We start from the raw sequence: 13,354 nt of genomic DNA on the forward strand, positions 1-13,354 counted from the left end.
TGTGGTAGACTAGGCTAATATTAAAGTGCAATTTGCACAATTGCAGCCAGAGCTGGTTTCCTTGTTGTAATCTGAGCGATTGACTACACTGTTATAAAGGCACCATCAGAGGGCGAACTTGCTTATGTCAATAGAAAACATTTTCAATTCATAAAGGTGCAAATATGTAATAAAAAAAATGTGACTGACTTATTGTGGCAAGGTGACCTGGATCAACCCACTATTAATTTATCAAAACAAAGAGCATGGTCAGGCACAGGCTACAAGCTGTCAGGGTGAGTGATTGGTGGCTTTATTCATAAGCTAAATCAAATCAAATAAATCAACTCCTCTGATGAACACGGGGGCTCATATGCCCCAAATTATATCATTGTCTTTAGAGTGTTATTAATCCTCACTGGTTTGAGCTACATGCTGTTTGTTCCTGTTAGACTAGATAATCAGTGCTTTCCGACAAGCGCCTGTTTGTCTGTGTGAGTCATTTACTTCGGTCGATAAACTAATGTATAATGTTTGAAAGGATTTGAGCAGTGTCACCTTGAGCGTGGATATCAAAAACAGTGCATGGTGGATGCAAATAGTGTGTATAATAAACAAAACACTACTGTAAATATTTTTTTTACTAATTTCAATTGAGAAATTGCATAAAATTCAAGTAAAATAATTCTAGTCCAGGGCTTGTGAGGACCCCCCCGCATTAACAGCCTCACTCACCCACTTCAGTTGAATTCTGTTATTATTAATACCAGAGGAAAAAGTGCAGAATAAAACCTTTTACCCTTTAACTCACAATTATTGTTTTAAACCAAAATTGTCCTCACAATTATAGAAAGACATGTACACACACAGAAAGAACCACATATCAACACGCACACACAAGTACACGCAAATACACCATGTTGATTTACCTTGAGTTGCTCTCATATCTGAGTTAAAAGGCTAAGAATTGATGATCTTAATTAGCCAATCAGAATCAGCTCTGCCCATTTCTTCAGTAACATCTGCTGAGTAGCACCTGCTGAGATCAGAAGGGAAAGCTACAAGTCCTATTAAAAATATCACCTCACCACAATGATAAAATGGTTGAAAAAGCAGCTCATATTAATTGAAGTATGGTACATAGAAAGATTAGATGCGAAAATTATGATTTCTTGTAAGGTGAATATCCAAAAGTGGAGATGGTTTGTGTTTGCCTTATAGATGCTTTCATAGTTGAGAGTAATAATGATGAGAAAACTGCATTAGTAGTGTGTGTGTGTGTGTGTCTGTGCGCGTGCGCACGTGGCTGTGTTTATAAACATCACAGAGATCAAAGAGTCTCCTAATGAGCCATGTCGAACAGCTGTGTCTATCTGGAAGACACAGCTGAAACAGATGGGCGAGATTTTGGCTCGGCAAGCATCTCAAACAACTGCTATTTTTGAAAAGAATGGTAACTCCTATCAGAACCATGAGCGAATCAAGAACTTTGTGCACAGATTATGTGGCTTTGGTGTTTCTAGAGCCAAAAATGTGGACACAGGAGTGAGTTACAAAAAAGGATCACTTCTGCTCCTGAATTTGTATTGCAGTCAATGGGAGAGGTGGAGGGCACTCACTGACTCAGCATTCACACTAATAAGTATGCAGAATAATAATAATATACTGTATGCCTTCAATGCTATTGCACTGCATGCACATAATGATTATATATGCCTTCAATGCTGTTGCATTGCAGGCACATAATAAGTATGCGGGATGATAATATGTATGCCTTCAGTGCATCCTAATGTTACTTTATTAATATTGAGCTGATCTGCTTTTATTCTACAGCACACAGACCTGTGCCAGTACATGGACAAACACCCTGGAGGTCTCCATCCAGACAATGTGAAGGTACAGTATCTTTAAAGTTATTTTTGGGCAGTTTGCCTTTAATTGTATAAGAACAGTGAGTGAGTGACATGAAAGTTGGGGAGAGAGAGGTGATGACATGCAGCAAAGGGCCATGGGTCGGACCCGAACCCATGGCTGCTGCAGTAAGGACTGAGCCTAAGTGGTATGCGCTATACCAGGTGAACAACTGGGGTGCCCTGAAGGTACAGTATCTTTAATCGCACGTTTCTCAAACAAACAATGTTCCCCCTAAATAAAGAGGACAGGAGATTTCATCATGAAGACATGAATAGAAACAGGCAGCAATTTGTCCTTGAAACAATGAGTCCTTCTGATAGTCTAGTCTAGTGGTTCCAGATGTAGGGAGGGGTCAGGATGCCCTGTGGGATACCCAGACTTACCAACCTGTACGCATTTTTACATCAAAGTACGTTTATGGTTACACCTGGGAGTTCAATTTTACACATGCAGTACTCAAGTCTAACAGCAGGCGGAAGCAATATCTAGTTTGCTGAGTAAGAGAAGAAGAAGCATTCAAGCCATCATAGCAATGGGTAATATCAAGCGGGAATAACTGAAAAAGTGGGGGTGGGGCCTCCTCTGCAAAGGTAAACGGGCTGTGGGGGATGTGGAAAGTTGATATTGTGAATTGAGTGCAGTTATTGCTGACCTGTCAAACCTGTCAAAATATGTAACGTTGATAACATTAGTCTAATGTTACATCATTAAGCTAGCTAGCTACCAGCATTTAAACTGGCAAAGTAATGTAAAGTTATATTGTCCATGTGTCGCAGATTGTTAAATGTGACTTTTCATAGTACTGAGCCACAGAAATAACGTTACCTAGAAACTTACTTGGAAGTGTGTGTGCCTACATGTGTGTGTGTTTGTGTGTGTGTGCACACCTTGCTTTTAAAATAAATGTGACGATAGATGAAGAGGACACTAAGAGTGGTTTGTTGTGTTACAATATATACAAAATAGAATTTATAAAAAATTCATTTTTATTAAATAATTGAATTAAATTTGCTGATATCCAGCTTATATAAGCACATCTAACACAATAAAATATGAATCATGAAAACAACGGTTTTATGCAGCTGCACTGAAACCTTTGACTTTCACTGTATATTTTAATATAGTCCAATGTAAATTTTGGGGAAACATGGTCAAAGCTCCAAAACTTGAGGTGAACATATGTAGACTTGTTCCTTGCAAGTCAAATACCAGGGCTTCAGCCTCCCCTGAGCTGACGTCTCATTGCTCACACATGACCGAAAACAGCTGACTGTTCTTAAATGTAAAATTGTCCATTTTTTGCGTTCCTTTCAAGAATATATGATTGTATTGTTTCCTTCATAGCCAATTCATATGTTCAATAACTTCATGCTATGTTCGTGAGTAAGGTTTTAAGGAAACCCAAATGCAGCCAACACCAATCCAATGAGCAATCCAAAACTAGGCAAATACTGAGAACTTAACAGACAAAACAGAAGCAAAACAGAAAGGCCAAAAAACATTGGGTACACAGGAACAAAAGACAAAGGGAAATTCAAAAATCCGAACTGATTACAACAGAGTAAAACAGCACAGCCACAGTATCATTTACCTGTTCCCATCATCCTAATGAAAACTTAATTACTGTAGCTGACGTTAATTGGGATGTGAACCTTTGTGTAGTTATGGTGGCCCTGAGAGCTCAATGCACTGAAGCTAAAGGAAACACATGCAAATGGACAAAACACAAGCTGTCTTCATCAGTTTGACAACACACGCATTGCTGATACACAAACACACCAAAAGTAGAACAGATGACAACGGAAGTGTTTCCAGGGGACACGAAAAAGTGATGAACCTGACTGGGAACTGAACAAGTGCACATGGATGTATTATAATAGATCTGTGCAAGTGTGTCCTAGCTGGGTTCATCACTTTTTAGTGTCCCCTGGAAACAGTGGTGCTACTTGCAGCACGTTTGTGTATCTGCTTGTGTTGTGAGTACCTTGAGATAATTTCTGTTGTGAATTGGCGCTATACAAATAAAAATGAACTTGACTTGACTTGCTCCACGTGTTGTTAAATTTATGAAGATTCTGAATTTGTCTATTTGCATGTGTTTTCTTAAGTTGCAGTATGTTGAGCTCTCAGGGCCACTGTAGCATGTTGGTAAAGCTTCTTGTTCCTCTCGTCTACAACACTACATGAGTGAAAACTGCTGGTAACATAAATGAACAGGTAGAAAGAAGCAGTGATGGAGTGAATGAGGCCATGTTCTGGTGTTGGGGATATCAGTATGTTCTGTCGTGCAGGAAGTTGACAGTTCAGGCTACATCTGTTATATAACAGCTTGTACTTTTTGCCACTGAGGATTTTACATAAGTAATACGTGTTTTTCCTGCTGATAGTAGCATCATTGAGATTCACATGAATAATTTAGGATAATTTAGGCTTGGCTCCTGCAGACTGTTACTTGTTGGTTGCGATTTATAATCTGACTTTAGGGCCCGTCTCGCTTTGTTCCTGCTGCACTGAACTACACAGTATTAATACAGTGGTTGTAATAATCCATCACAATGAGTGGCATTTTCATTCCTCTGATATTGTGTAGTAAAGGATGTAGTTATCTCAGTCAGTTCTCAGAGTCTGCGTTGAATTTTTTGTGTGACTGCCAACACAACATTATATGGTACAGTTGTTACTGTTAAACCTAATAAATAGTAAAAACACCATCACATTATTATATGTGAATTATTAACACAACATCAATACCACAATTAAATCCAACCAGTCATCCAGCCCGAACAACCACACAGCTCATTTGCGTACAACCCATAGGAGTGTCTCCTGAAATAGTGCCCTTACAGTGGCAGGCATATTGGGCCTTGGTTGTCATGGTTACTATATTAACAGTCATGGGTTGGTTATGCTAAGGAAAAAATCTTGATTTGGGTTAAAATAAGTGCTTATTCAACATTAAAGATCTTTGTTGTCATGGTTACAATAATAACAACGTGGTTTTATATATATATATATATATATATATATATATATATATATACAAACATACACACTACACACACACACCAACACATATACATACTGAGGTATGCCTCACCAGAAAAAAATAGAAAAACAGCAATAACGGAGTTGTAGCTAGCAACATCACATATCAATAATTCATGATGAAATAACTGTTCATGCACAGTATTTCATTACCAAATATTGTCTAGATTTATCATTGGTCATTTCTAGAAAAATTTTCTAAATCAGAAATTAGTGTGGACCACAGGTCCTGAAAAATACAATCACAATTATATTTTTCCAAAGTTAATCTCTCTCAAGGCAAAAAATTGAGATTAATTTTTCCAAAATATGAGTATGCATTTCTTGTGAAGTGTGGTAGGCTATAGTTATTAATATTCTGCATTTTTTTTATCCGTATGAAAATCAGGCATATCATTTAGTAAATAAAAACAAGGTTTTAAATCAAATTTAATTTTTTAGACTGCTGGAGAAGGAATGAATTGAGTTCCAGAAAGGTTGCCAAAATATATGAATGAATGTTTCTTCTTTTGTCCTGCATCTGGGACAGTTTAAAGAGTTATCTTTAGAGATCTTATGCATTTGCAGTTTCAAGTAAACGACCAATGGGGGGGGGGGGGTCTTTATCACATTGTGAAATGTTTATTAAGTGTAGGAGTCTACTGATGTTCATCGAATGTCATCTCTCAAGAAGCTAGTTCGGTTATTGTTTCTAGCTGGGATGTCAGTGTTTATGGGGCAGTAACTAGAGGGAAGAGTTGGATCTTTTATGGCAGCAGTGTTAATATGGGGGGACGGGGAGGTGATTGACCTTGACCAGCTACCATCCCAAAGAAAATTTGGTTTGCTAGAACTTTGCCTGATTTAGTTCCTTTATCTCAGCTTTTGCAGGAGAAGTTCAGTTCTATTTGTCAGTAAATATATATATACACAAATATATACAAATATACAATTGATTCCAGGTGTGTTCTGTGGAGTTTGGAGTTGTTTGCATAGTTCTTTTATTTTGTTTTCCAAATTACTTCTGAGGAGAGGAGAATAAAGAATTTTCCCTCTAATTAATTGCTTTCCTTTTTTCAAATCGTAGTGTCCGAGAAGAATTAGGAGAGTTGTTCAGTTCTAAAAAGAAAGCCCACTCCTCTGCCATTAAGCTAAAACTGAGGATCTGCAAGTAGTGGAATATTAAAGCTCATTGTAGGGAAGGATGAAATAAATGATTGTGTCTTCAGGGTGAGTGTTAATGGGGAATGATCGCTAATTATGACTTGGTTCATTTTGGTGTTAAGGATATTTGGAGTGAAAAAAGTCGATGTGTGGAAATGACTGATGTTGAGGAGAAAAGAAGGAATATTCTCTTGCAGATGTTTACGCCTCCAGCTATTACTGCGACCAGAGTCATCCCATATTCTCTTTTATTATAGCTGAGGGTTGAGAAATTCTTGAGGCTAGTGTTGAAGATACCTCAGATTATGGTTATTGAGTTTGAGCTTTGGTTTGTTATTTGTGAGGAAAATGTATGATAGAATGAATAGTCATCAATATTTGGGTCATACAAATTTGATATTTTACAAGATTTGTTTTTGATTGAGGAGAGTTATGATGTATCTTCCTTCTGGAACTCTAATATTGAGTTATTGTGAGTAGGGTTAGGGTTAGCGTATTCTTTTATGAATCAGAATAGAGAGACTTTTTTATTTAGTAATGTAAGTATCTGAATAGACTAAATTGTATTGTGGGCCTGTGAACATTTGTTGTTCTGAATTATTTAGGTAAGTTTCTTGTGATAAGTATTTTCTATCAGACAAAAGTTAGGGGTTGCATAGGAACAAGAAAAAGAACAAAAATAATGTTATTTTTAATTATAGCTCCCCAGGTATGTCGGGTTGGAAGGCAGTGTATGTGCATGGTGGGTGTAGGAGTGCATAGGACTAGGGGGACGTATATAGGACTGAAACTGCCAAAATCAAAAGTAAATAAAGAAATGACTTGTTCGATTAATTAATATGGCTGTTATGAACCTAGCCATGTCAGGGCAAAGCATGCAGTATGGTTGGATGCACTCTGATGTCGATCAACCAATAGGTGAAATGTTGACTCCATGACGCAATTGAGGACAACCCCCTCATTTGCATAATGAAGCAGATATCCAATTTTGAATGTGCCTGCTGCTTGGTGCGTGTACTTCACTCCTCATGTTTCAATCTGTACAAAGGACGTTACTTTCAGTTTCATTCATGTCGTAGAGACTTATCCTGACACTGACCTCAGTCACTGCAGGTGTCTCTCAAAAAGCCATTTGAAGCTGTTACGACTGGCCAAAATAACCTCACACTGATGGTGTTAGGGCCAATAATTTACTCTTATCATGTTAAGACTTTTATTTTGAAGGTTAAACAAAATTGTGCACAACGTGTTTGTGTGTTTCTGTCAATATGTGTGTGTGTGTGTGTGTGTGTGTGTATGCTTTTGAGTGTAGTAGCAGAGCTGCCCAACAGAACGTCCAGTAAGTTCTTTTTACCTGATTAAGACTTTTATTTTGAAGGTGAATATCAAAAAGTAAGATGGTGTTTGTGTGTCTCACAGTAGAAGTGTCTACCATAAGCCCCCAAAAGGCTTGTGTTACAAGGTTGAGACACTTATACAGTTAATGTCCATATGGTGGTGATGGTGTTAGTGTGTCTTTTAATGTATGTGTGTGCATAGTGTTGACAACTGCATAAGCTTAGCCTTCAAACAGCCCTTTGAAGTTCTCAGGACCAGCCAAAATGACCTCACATAATGGTTTTTAACCCAAAAATGTACACATGTGAAATAACCAGACATCAACACGCACACACAAGTGCATGCAAATATATTGTCTATATTTACCTTAAAGTTACTCCCATACCTGAGTTAAAAGGCCAAGAAATTAATTAGTCTAATTAGCCAATCAGAATCAGCTTTTCACATTTCTGCCAAGGTGCTAAGTAGGACCTGCTGAGACACTGGTGGCCACTGTCGACTGTGTTAAATTAACTTTATAACCTGACAAGGAGCCAAACCTCTTCAACAAGGACAAGATTGGTGGCATACTAGTCAGTGGATCTGATATATATAGAAGCAGGTCATCCGCATAAAGCGACAATTTCAGCTCAACACCAGCCTGGGACATACCATGGAAAAGAGAAAGAGACCTTAGGGGAAAGAGGACAACCCTGCCTGGTGCCAGGTGACAATGTAAAATAATCTGATCGAGTGTCATTGGTGTGGACGTCTTCCTGGGGGGAGGTGTATAGAAGTTGAATCCATTATATAAATCTGTTCCCAAATTCAAACTTGTGCAGTCCTGCAAAAAGATAGTTCCATTCGACTCGATCAAACGCCTTTTCTGATTTGAGTGCAAAAACAACTTCAGGAGTTAGAGAAGAATGTTTAGAGAAAATTACATTCAAGAGCGTTCAAATGTTAAAAAATAGTTGTTGCCCTTTTTGTCTGTCTGTATCCTGGATTCTAGTTGTTAGCTCATGCAATTTAGCCTTACTAGAATATGTTGAATAGCAAATAATTTGCCCACATATATATGCTTTAAGTGATTCCCATAACAAAGAAGAAGAGACATAATCATTTTTATTGATAGCAATGAAGTCATCAATTGAGGATGAGATAAAGTCATTAAATGCCTTGTCGGGCAGCAAAAGAGAATTAAACCTCCAGGGAGATGAAAAGCGGGGTCGTTTAAAAAATGCAACATTTACACTTACAGGAGCTCTCACAGCCTGCTCTGCTTCTCAGTGCTTTTCCACTCACCCTGCCTCTGTTCCACTCTGCAACACCTCCTCATCAGCCTCACTGTCCTCACCTGTTGCCCCCAGCTGCACTCCATCTCCAATCAAGCCAGTATATATGCATCCCCGGTTCACTCACTCATTGCCAGATTGTTCTTAGTACTCACACAAGACTTTCCAGCGGTTTTCTACGGACTGACTTCCCGGTTTCGACTCTGCTCATCCCTGACCATGCTGCCTCATCTCTGCCCTGGTAAACGCCTCAGCCTTCTGTCCCTGACCACGAATTCTGCCTGTGCGATTCCTGGTCCCCGTCCGCCTGTTCCTCTGGCTATTTGGCGTTCTCCAGCTCCAACGTCGCATGTGAGTGCTTGCCTGCTGGTTTCCTGATCCTTTGTCTGGCTTTGATTACCTGCCTGCCTGCTCCTTCCTGGTTCGTCTGCCCCACTGACTGCTCACCTGGTTCGGATTCTCCTGCCTCCCTGACGTCTCCGGCCTGCTCCCTAACGGTACTGTTGCTTCCCCGAAAACTTTCCTGTGTGTGTGAAGATTGTGTCCCGTTATCACGATGACGGATTCTGCCGGTGTCTCAGCGATTCAGCTCTGGTGGAGTTTGCCAGGAGACTTTCTGTCTCGGGAAGTCTTGATTTCTGCTCGGCTTCTCTGCAGGCGGTCGTGCAGATGTTATCTGCTGGCGTCTCTTGCGGGTTGATGCGAAATAAACTCTAATGCTCTTCACTTTGGTTGGATAACTTTAGAGGAGACTGGCGTTGACCAGATGACTCTAAAGTTGTCAAAATCTTCAAAAAGGAAAACTTGATGATGATGATTAAAAGTTACAAAATTACTCTTCACATTTCTGCCAAGGCACTTCTGTTGCTTTGGTTCAGTTGGTCTTGACTTGGCTTATAAAAATAAAAGATCGCGCAAGTAGACAAAAATGATGTTACTTGTAGCTTGTGGCAAAGAAAAATAAAAGATGCGGAAAGTGCAAAAATGACTAAGAGCTACGAGTTTGTGGCGAGCAGCTTAGAGCTAAGAGTTTACATGGCTACAGAGCCGGGCTTTGAGCCGGGACTCTGAGCTTTTAGCAAAGTTCTCAGCTTCTAGTTTCTGCATCGTTTCTTGCTTCTCGCATCTTCTTGTCATCTGGGTTTCTCTGATTTTCTTCTTCTTCTGGACTGAACTCTGAACTAACAACGTTAAATTAAAGTGACATAAAACCTAATACATAAAAGGATTTGCAACTTACGCCATGTCCAGCTGAGCCAGAAGTCCCATCCCATCGTCACTTATTATAGTTGAGTGAGCTTGTCTGGGAAGCAGACGTCTGTGTCAACAAGCCGAATGTTCACCACCGACCATGCTGAATCTGTTTGACTTGTGTAAACCTCCTTTTCATTTGAAGTTTAGATCTGACCAATTACTGACAGGACCTACAGACTTTAACTTTAAATCTGGCAATGAAATACTAAAAGTATTATTATTATTATTATTATCATTGAGAAAACTGAGTGACTTACTGTGAAAATCCTCCTCAATCTGCCCTCAGCACTTCACTTTTCTTCAAACATTAGAATGCAATGGTTTTGAGACGTTTCCAGTCGAAGCCAAAGAGAAAAAGAAAAAAGGTTCTTTTAAGAAGAGTCTGATGTTTGAATAAAAGAGCTTACTGAGGAGAATAAAACACCCATTTTTCTTTCTTTTTATTACCATGCAGTTGCACTCTTTCCAGTGCAAGGGCTTTTCAGAGGTGTGTTTGATATACATGAGTAAACACACATTTCCCATGCTAATTTCCTGCACCGCAGTTCATCTCTCACTCGCTGAGAGGAGGAATAGTAAACCGTTGACCCGGTGACTCCAGATGCCAGACAGGGCCCCTCCCTGATTGGACTCCATGGTGCTTCAATCAGCTTAATTGGCCAAGACTCTGGTGTCAGTGAGATGAGAGAAATGAGAGGGGAATGCTGGAACTGGAATAAAACTGAACGCTGGATCAGATGTGCCTCATTATTTTTTTGATTGACACATTGAAGAGCTGCCAGTTCTCAGAGGCAAAACAAAACTATTTGAATGCAGCTCTGACTGTGGGTACAATTTAGGATTCTGTTGATATTCATGTGTTGAAAGCTTGTACCAGCAGCAGCAGATACAGTCTGTGGAGTGTGCATATATTCAAAATTGAGTTTAGTGGTTGCAGTATGGGTTCTTGAGCTGCAGGCAGGTGGACGGCCTGTGTTCGAGTTCAGCAGTAAAATAATTGGCTGTAAAATGTAAATTTAAATGCAATTTAAAATTTATTCATTTGTCTTGTCAGCAAAATTGCATTGATGCATTTCATGAGTTTTTGTTTTTTTATGAATGAATTTGTCAGTGAAGGCCTCAAGACTCCAGTGTTCTCATGATAGGTGAAACACCGCCCTGTAGCTTCATATAAATAGTTGCATATATACTTATTGTTATTCATAGGTTGAGAGGTTTTTGCATAAGTGTCAGCAGTTTTATTTCAGCAAAGGTGGACTGACATAGTGGATTTTTTTGGTTATGATCCAAAAGTTAAAAAAAAATATATAAAAAATTCAAAATCACACTGACGTTCATGAAAAAATCAACCTTATATTGTGTGAGTCAGGCTGTTTGTCTAAAACAGGGATGCTACATTTTCTTAAAAAGTGAAAATATGGTATTATTGTTGAATATTTCTGTTTTTAGTGGTGTTTATTTATGTAGCATTAACGCCATATTTTAGAATTTACAGTCGTTGAAATGGGGTACTAGTCCTATGGGAGGACAACAATGAATTACTTCATTGCCAAATTTATCAATCTCATATCGGAAGCCGTGACTTCTCGATTCAATGGATCTCCAGTCTCTACGTCAAAAGAATACAACAGGACAACAACTGGGTGTAAATAAAGGAGTTTATTAACTAAACTACTATCTACAGAGTAAATGCAAGGTGTAATAATCATTAAGATGAAAATAATAATGAAATGAGCAGTGTGATGAGTTGGCAATGGTGGGAGAGAATATGTTATGGCTATACACTATGGCTATACAGCTAATGATGCTACATCTACGAATTAGGTTTGATGATTAGATATTGCTATATTTCGACATCAACCCAGTCATGAGCAGAGTGTTAAGACCGGCCGACTGTGGGTTGCGCCGTAGCTGAAGACCCTCGGCTGGAACCCAGGTGGCTGTGGTTGCCGTGGTAACCCTGGAGACGCGGGATCTAGGTGGATTCTCCTGGAGGCCGTATCCCGTTATCACGATGACGGATTCTGCCGGTGTCTCAGCGGTTCAGCTCTGGTGGAGTTTGCCAGGAGACTTTCTGTCTCGGGAACTCTTGATTTCTGCTCGGCTTCTCTGCAGGCGGTCGTGCAGATGTTATCTGCTGTTGTCTCTTGCGGATTGATGCGAAATAAACTCTAATGCTCTTCACTTTGGTTGGATAACTTTAGACGAGACCGTTGACCAGATGACTCTAAAGTTGTCAAAATCTTGAAAAAGGAAAACTTGATGATTAAAAGTTACAAAATTACTCTGAGGCACTTCTGTTGTTTTGGTTCAGTTGGTCTTGACTTGGCTTATAAAAATAAAAGATCGCGCATGTAGACAAAAATGTTACTTTGAGCTTGTGGCAAAGAAATTTAAAAGATGCGGAAAGTGCAAAAATGACTAAGAGCCATGAGTTTCTGGCGAGCAGCTTAGAGCTAAGAGTTTCCATGGCTACAGAGCCGGGCTTTGAGCCGGGACTCTGAGCTTTGAGCAAAGATCTCAACTTCTAGTTCCTGCATCGTTTTCTAGCTTCAGCTTTTCAGCCTCTAGCTTTTAGCTTCGTTTCTCACATCTTCTTCCTTCTTAGCATCTCGCCGGGTTTCTAACTTTTTCGCATTTCTAACATTTCTGACTTCTAACCTTTCTGGCCTTTCTTCTTCTCTTCTTGTCATCCGGCTTTCTTTTTTCTGAACATGTGTGAATTGTTCATGACTGTTTTATCCCCTGGGGGCTGGCGCATGTTTCAGGGGCGTCGCCCATCTTCTCCTGTGTTTCCACTTGGAGAATAGAGTAATTTTCCACTGAACTTTGGAATAATTTAAATCTAAAGTTTACTTATAAACTTGCACATCCGTCTTCCACCATGACCACAAAACATTAAGTGAAATAACATATAAAACTACTTGCACTAATAATGAGAGAGGAGTAATAGGAGTGTTGATTTCATATTACATCCTTCAAACCTGGAATTAATCATGATACAAGTGGATAATTGATCAAACAACAATATAAACATTTCCCAAAGCTAATAGTCTATAAATGTGGATTACACAGCAGTTCTTCGACTGTAATAATAATAATAACTAGAAAATTCCAGGGAAATTTTGAGTGCCACGGGGGCTACTGCCGGGATGAGTACATGATTTATTTCCAGTGTTCAAAAGTCACCCTGATCATATTCTGGTTTTGAGAAATGTCTTGATATAAAAGACTCTGATATAAAACAATGTCACATCCCTCCATCATGTATTATGTGGGAAATATCTCATATTCCGTCTTGTTTTTTTTAATAAAACAAGAGGCAACATGTCTTCAAACTGGCATTTAAAGGGTTAAAATCCTGAAAACTAATAAACATTTGGTAGGTTTGAGCAGAACTGAAGTGC

At 39.1% G+C, this 13,354-nt stretch overlaps 1 protein-coding gene across 7 annotated transcripts in view; it reads left to right on the forward strand.

Annotated features, from left to right (window-relative positions):
- Positions 1–13,354, forward strand: part of cdk14 (cyclin dependent kinase 14) — a 298,616-nt gene that overhangs the window by 99,131 nt on the left and 186,131 nt on the right. For all 7 annotated transcript variants that reach the window (XR_008828208.1, XR_008828207.1, XM_056380004.1 and 4 more), the window contains one exon: positions 1,813–1,875. Coding sequence is in view for 5 of the 7 variants with exons in the window: in XM_056380004.1 (XP_056235979.1) it covers positions 1,813–1,875 (63 nt within the window). In the remaining 2 variants the exon portion in view is untranslated. The remainder of the gene's footprint in view (positions 1–1,812; positions 1,876–13,354) is intronic.

This window comes from Seriola aureovittata, chromosome 7 (genome assembly GCF_021018895.1).
Source record: "Seriola aureovittata isolate HTS-2021-v1 ecotype China chromosome 7, ASM2101889v1, whole genome shotgun sequence".
In the NCBI taxonomy this organism is placed as follows: domain Eukaryota; kingdom Metazoa; phylum Chordata; class Actinopteri; order Carangiformes; family Carangidae; genus Seriola; species Seriola aureovittata.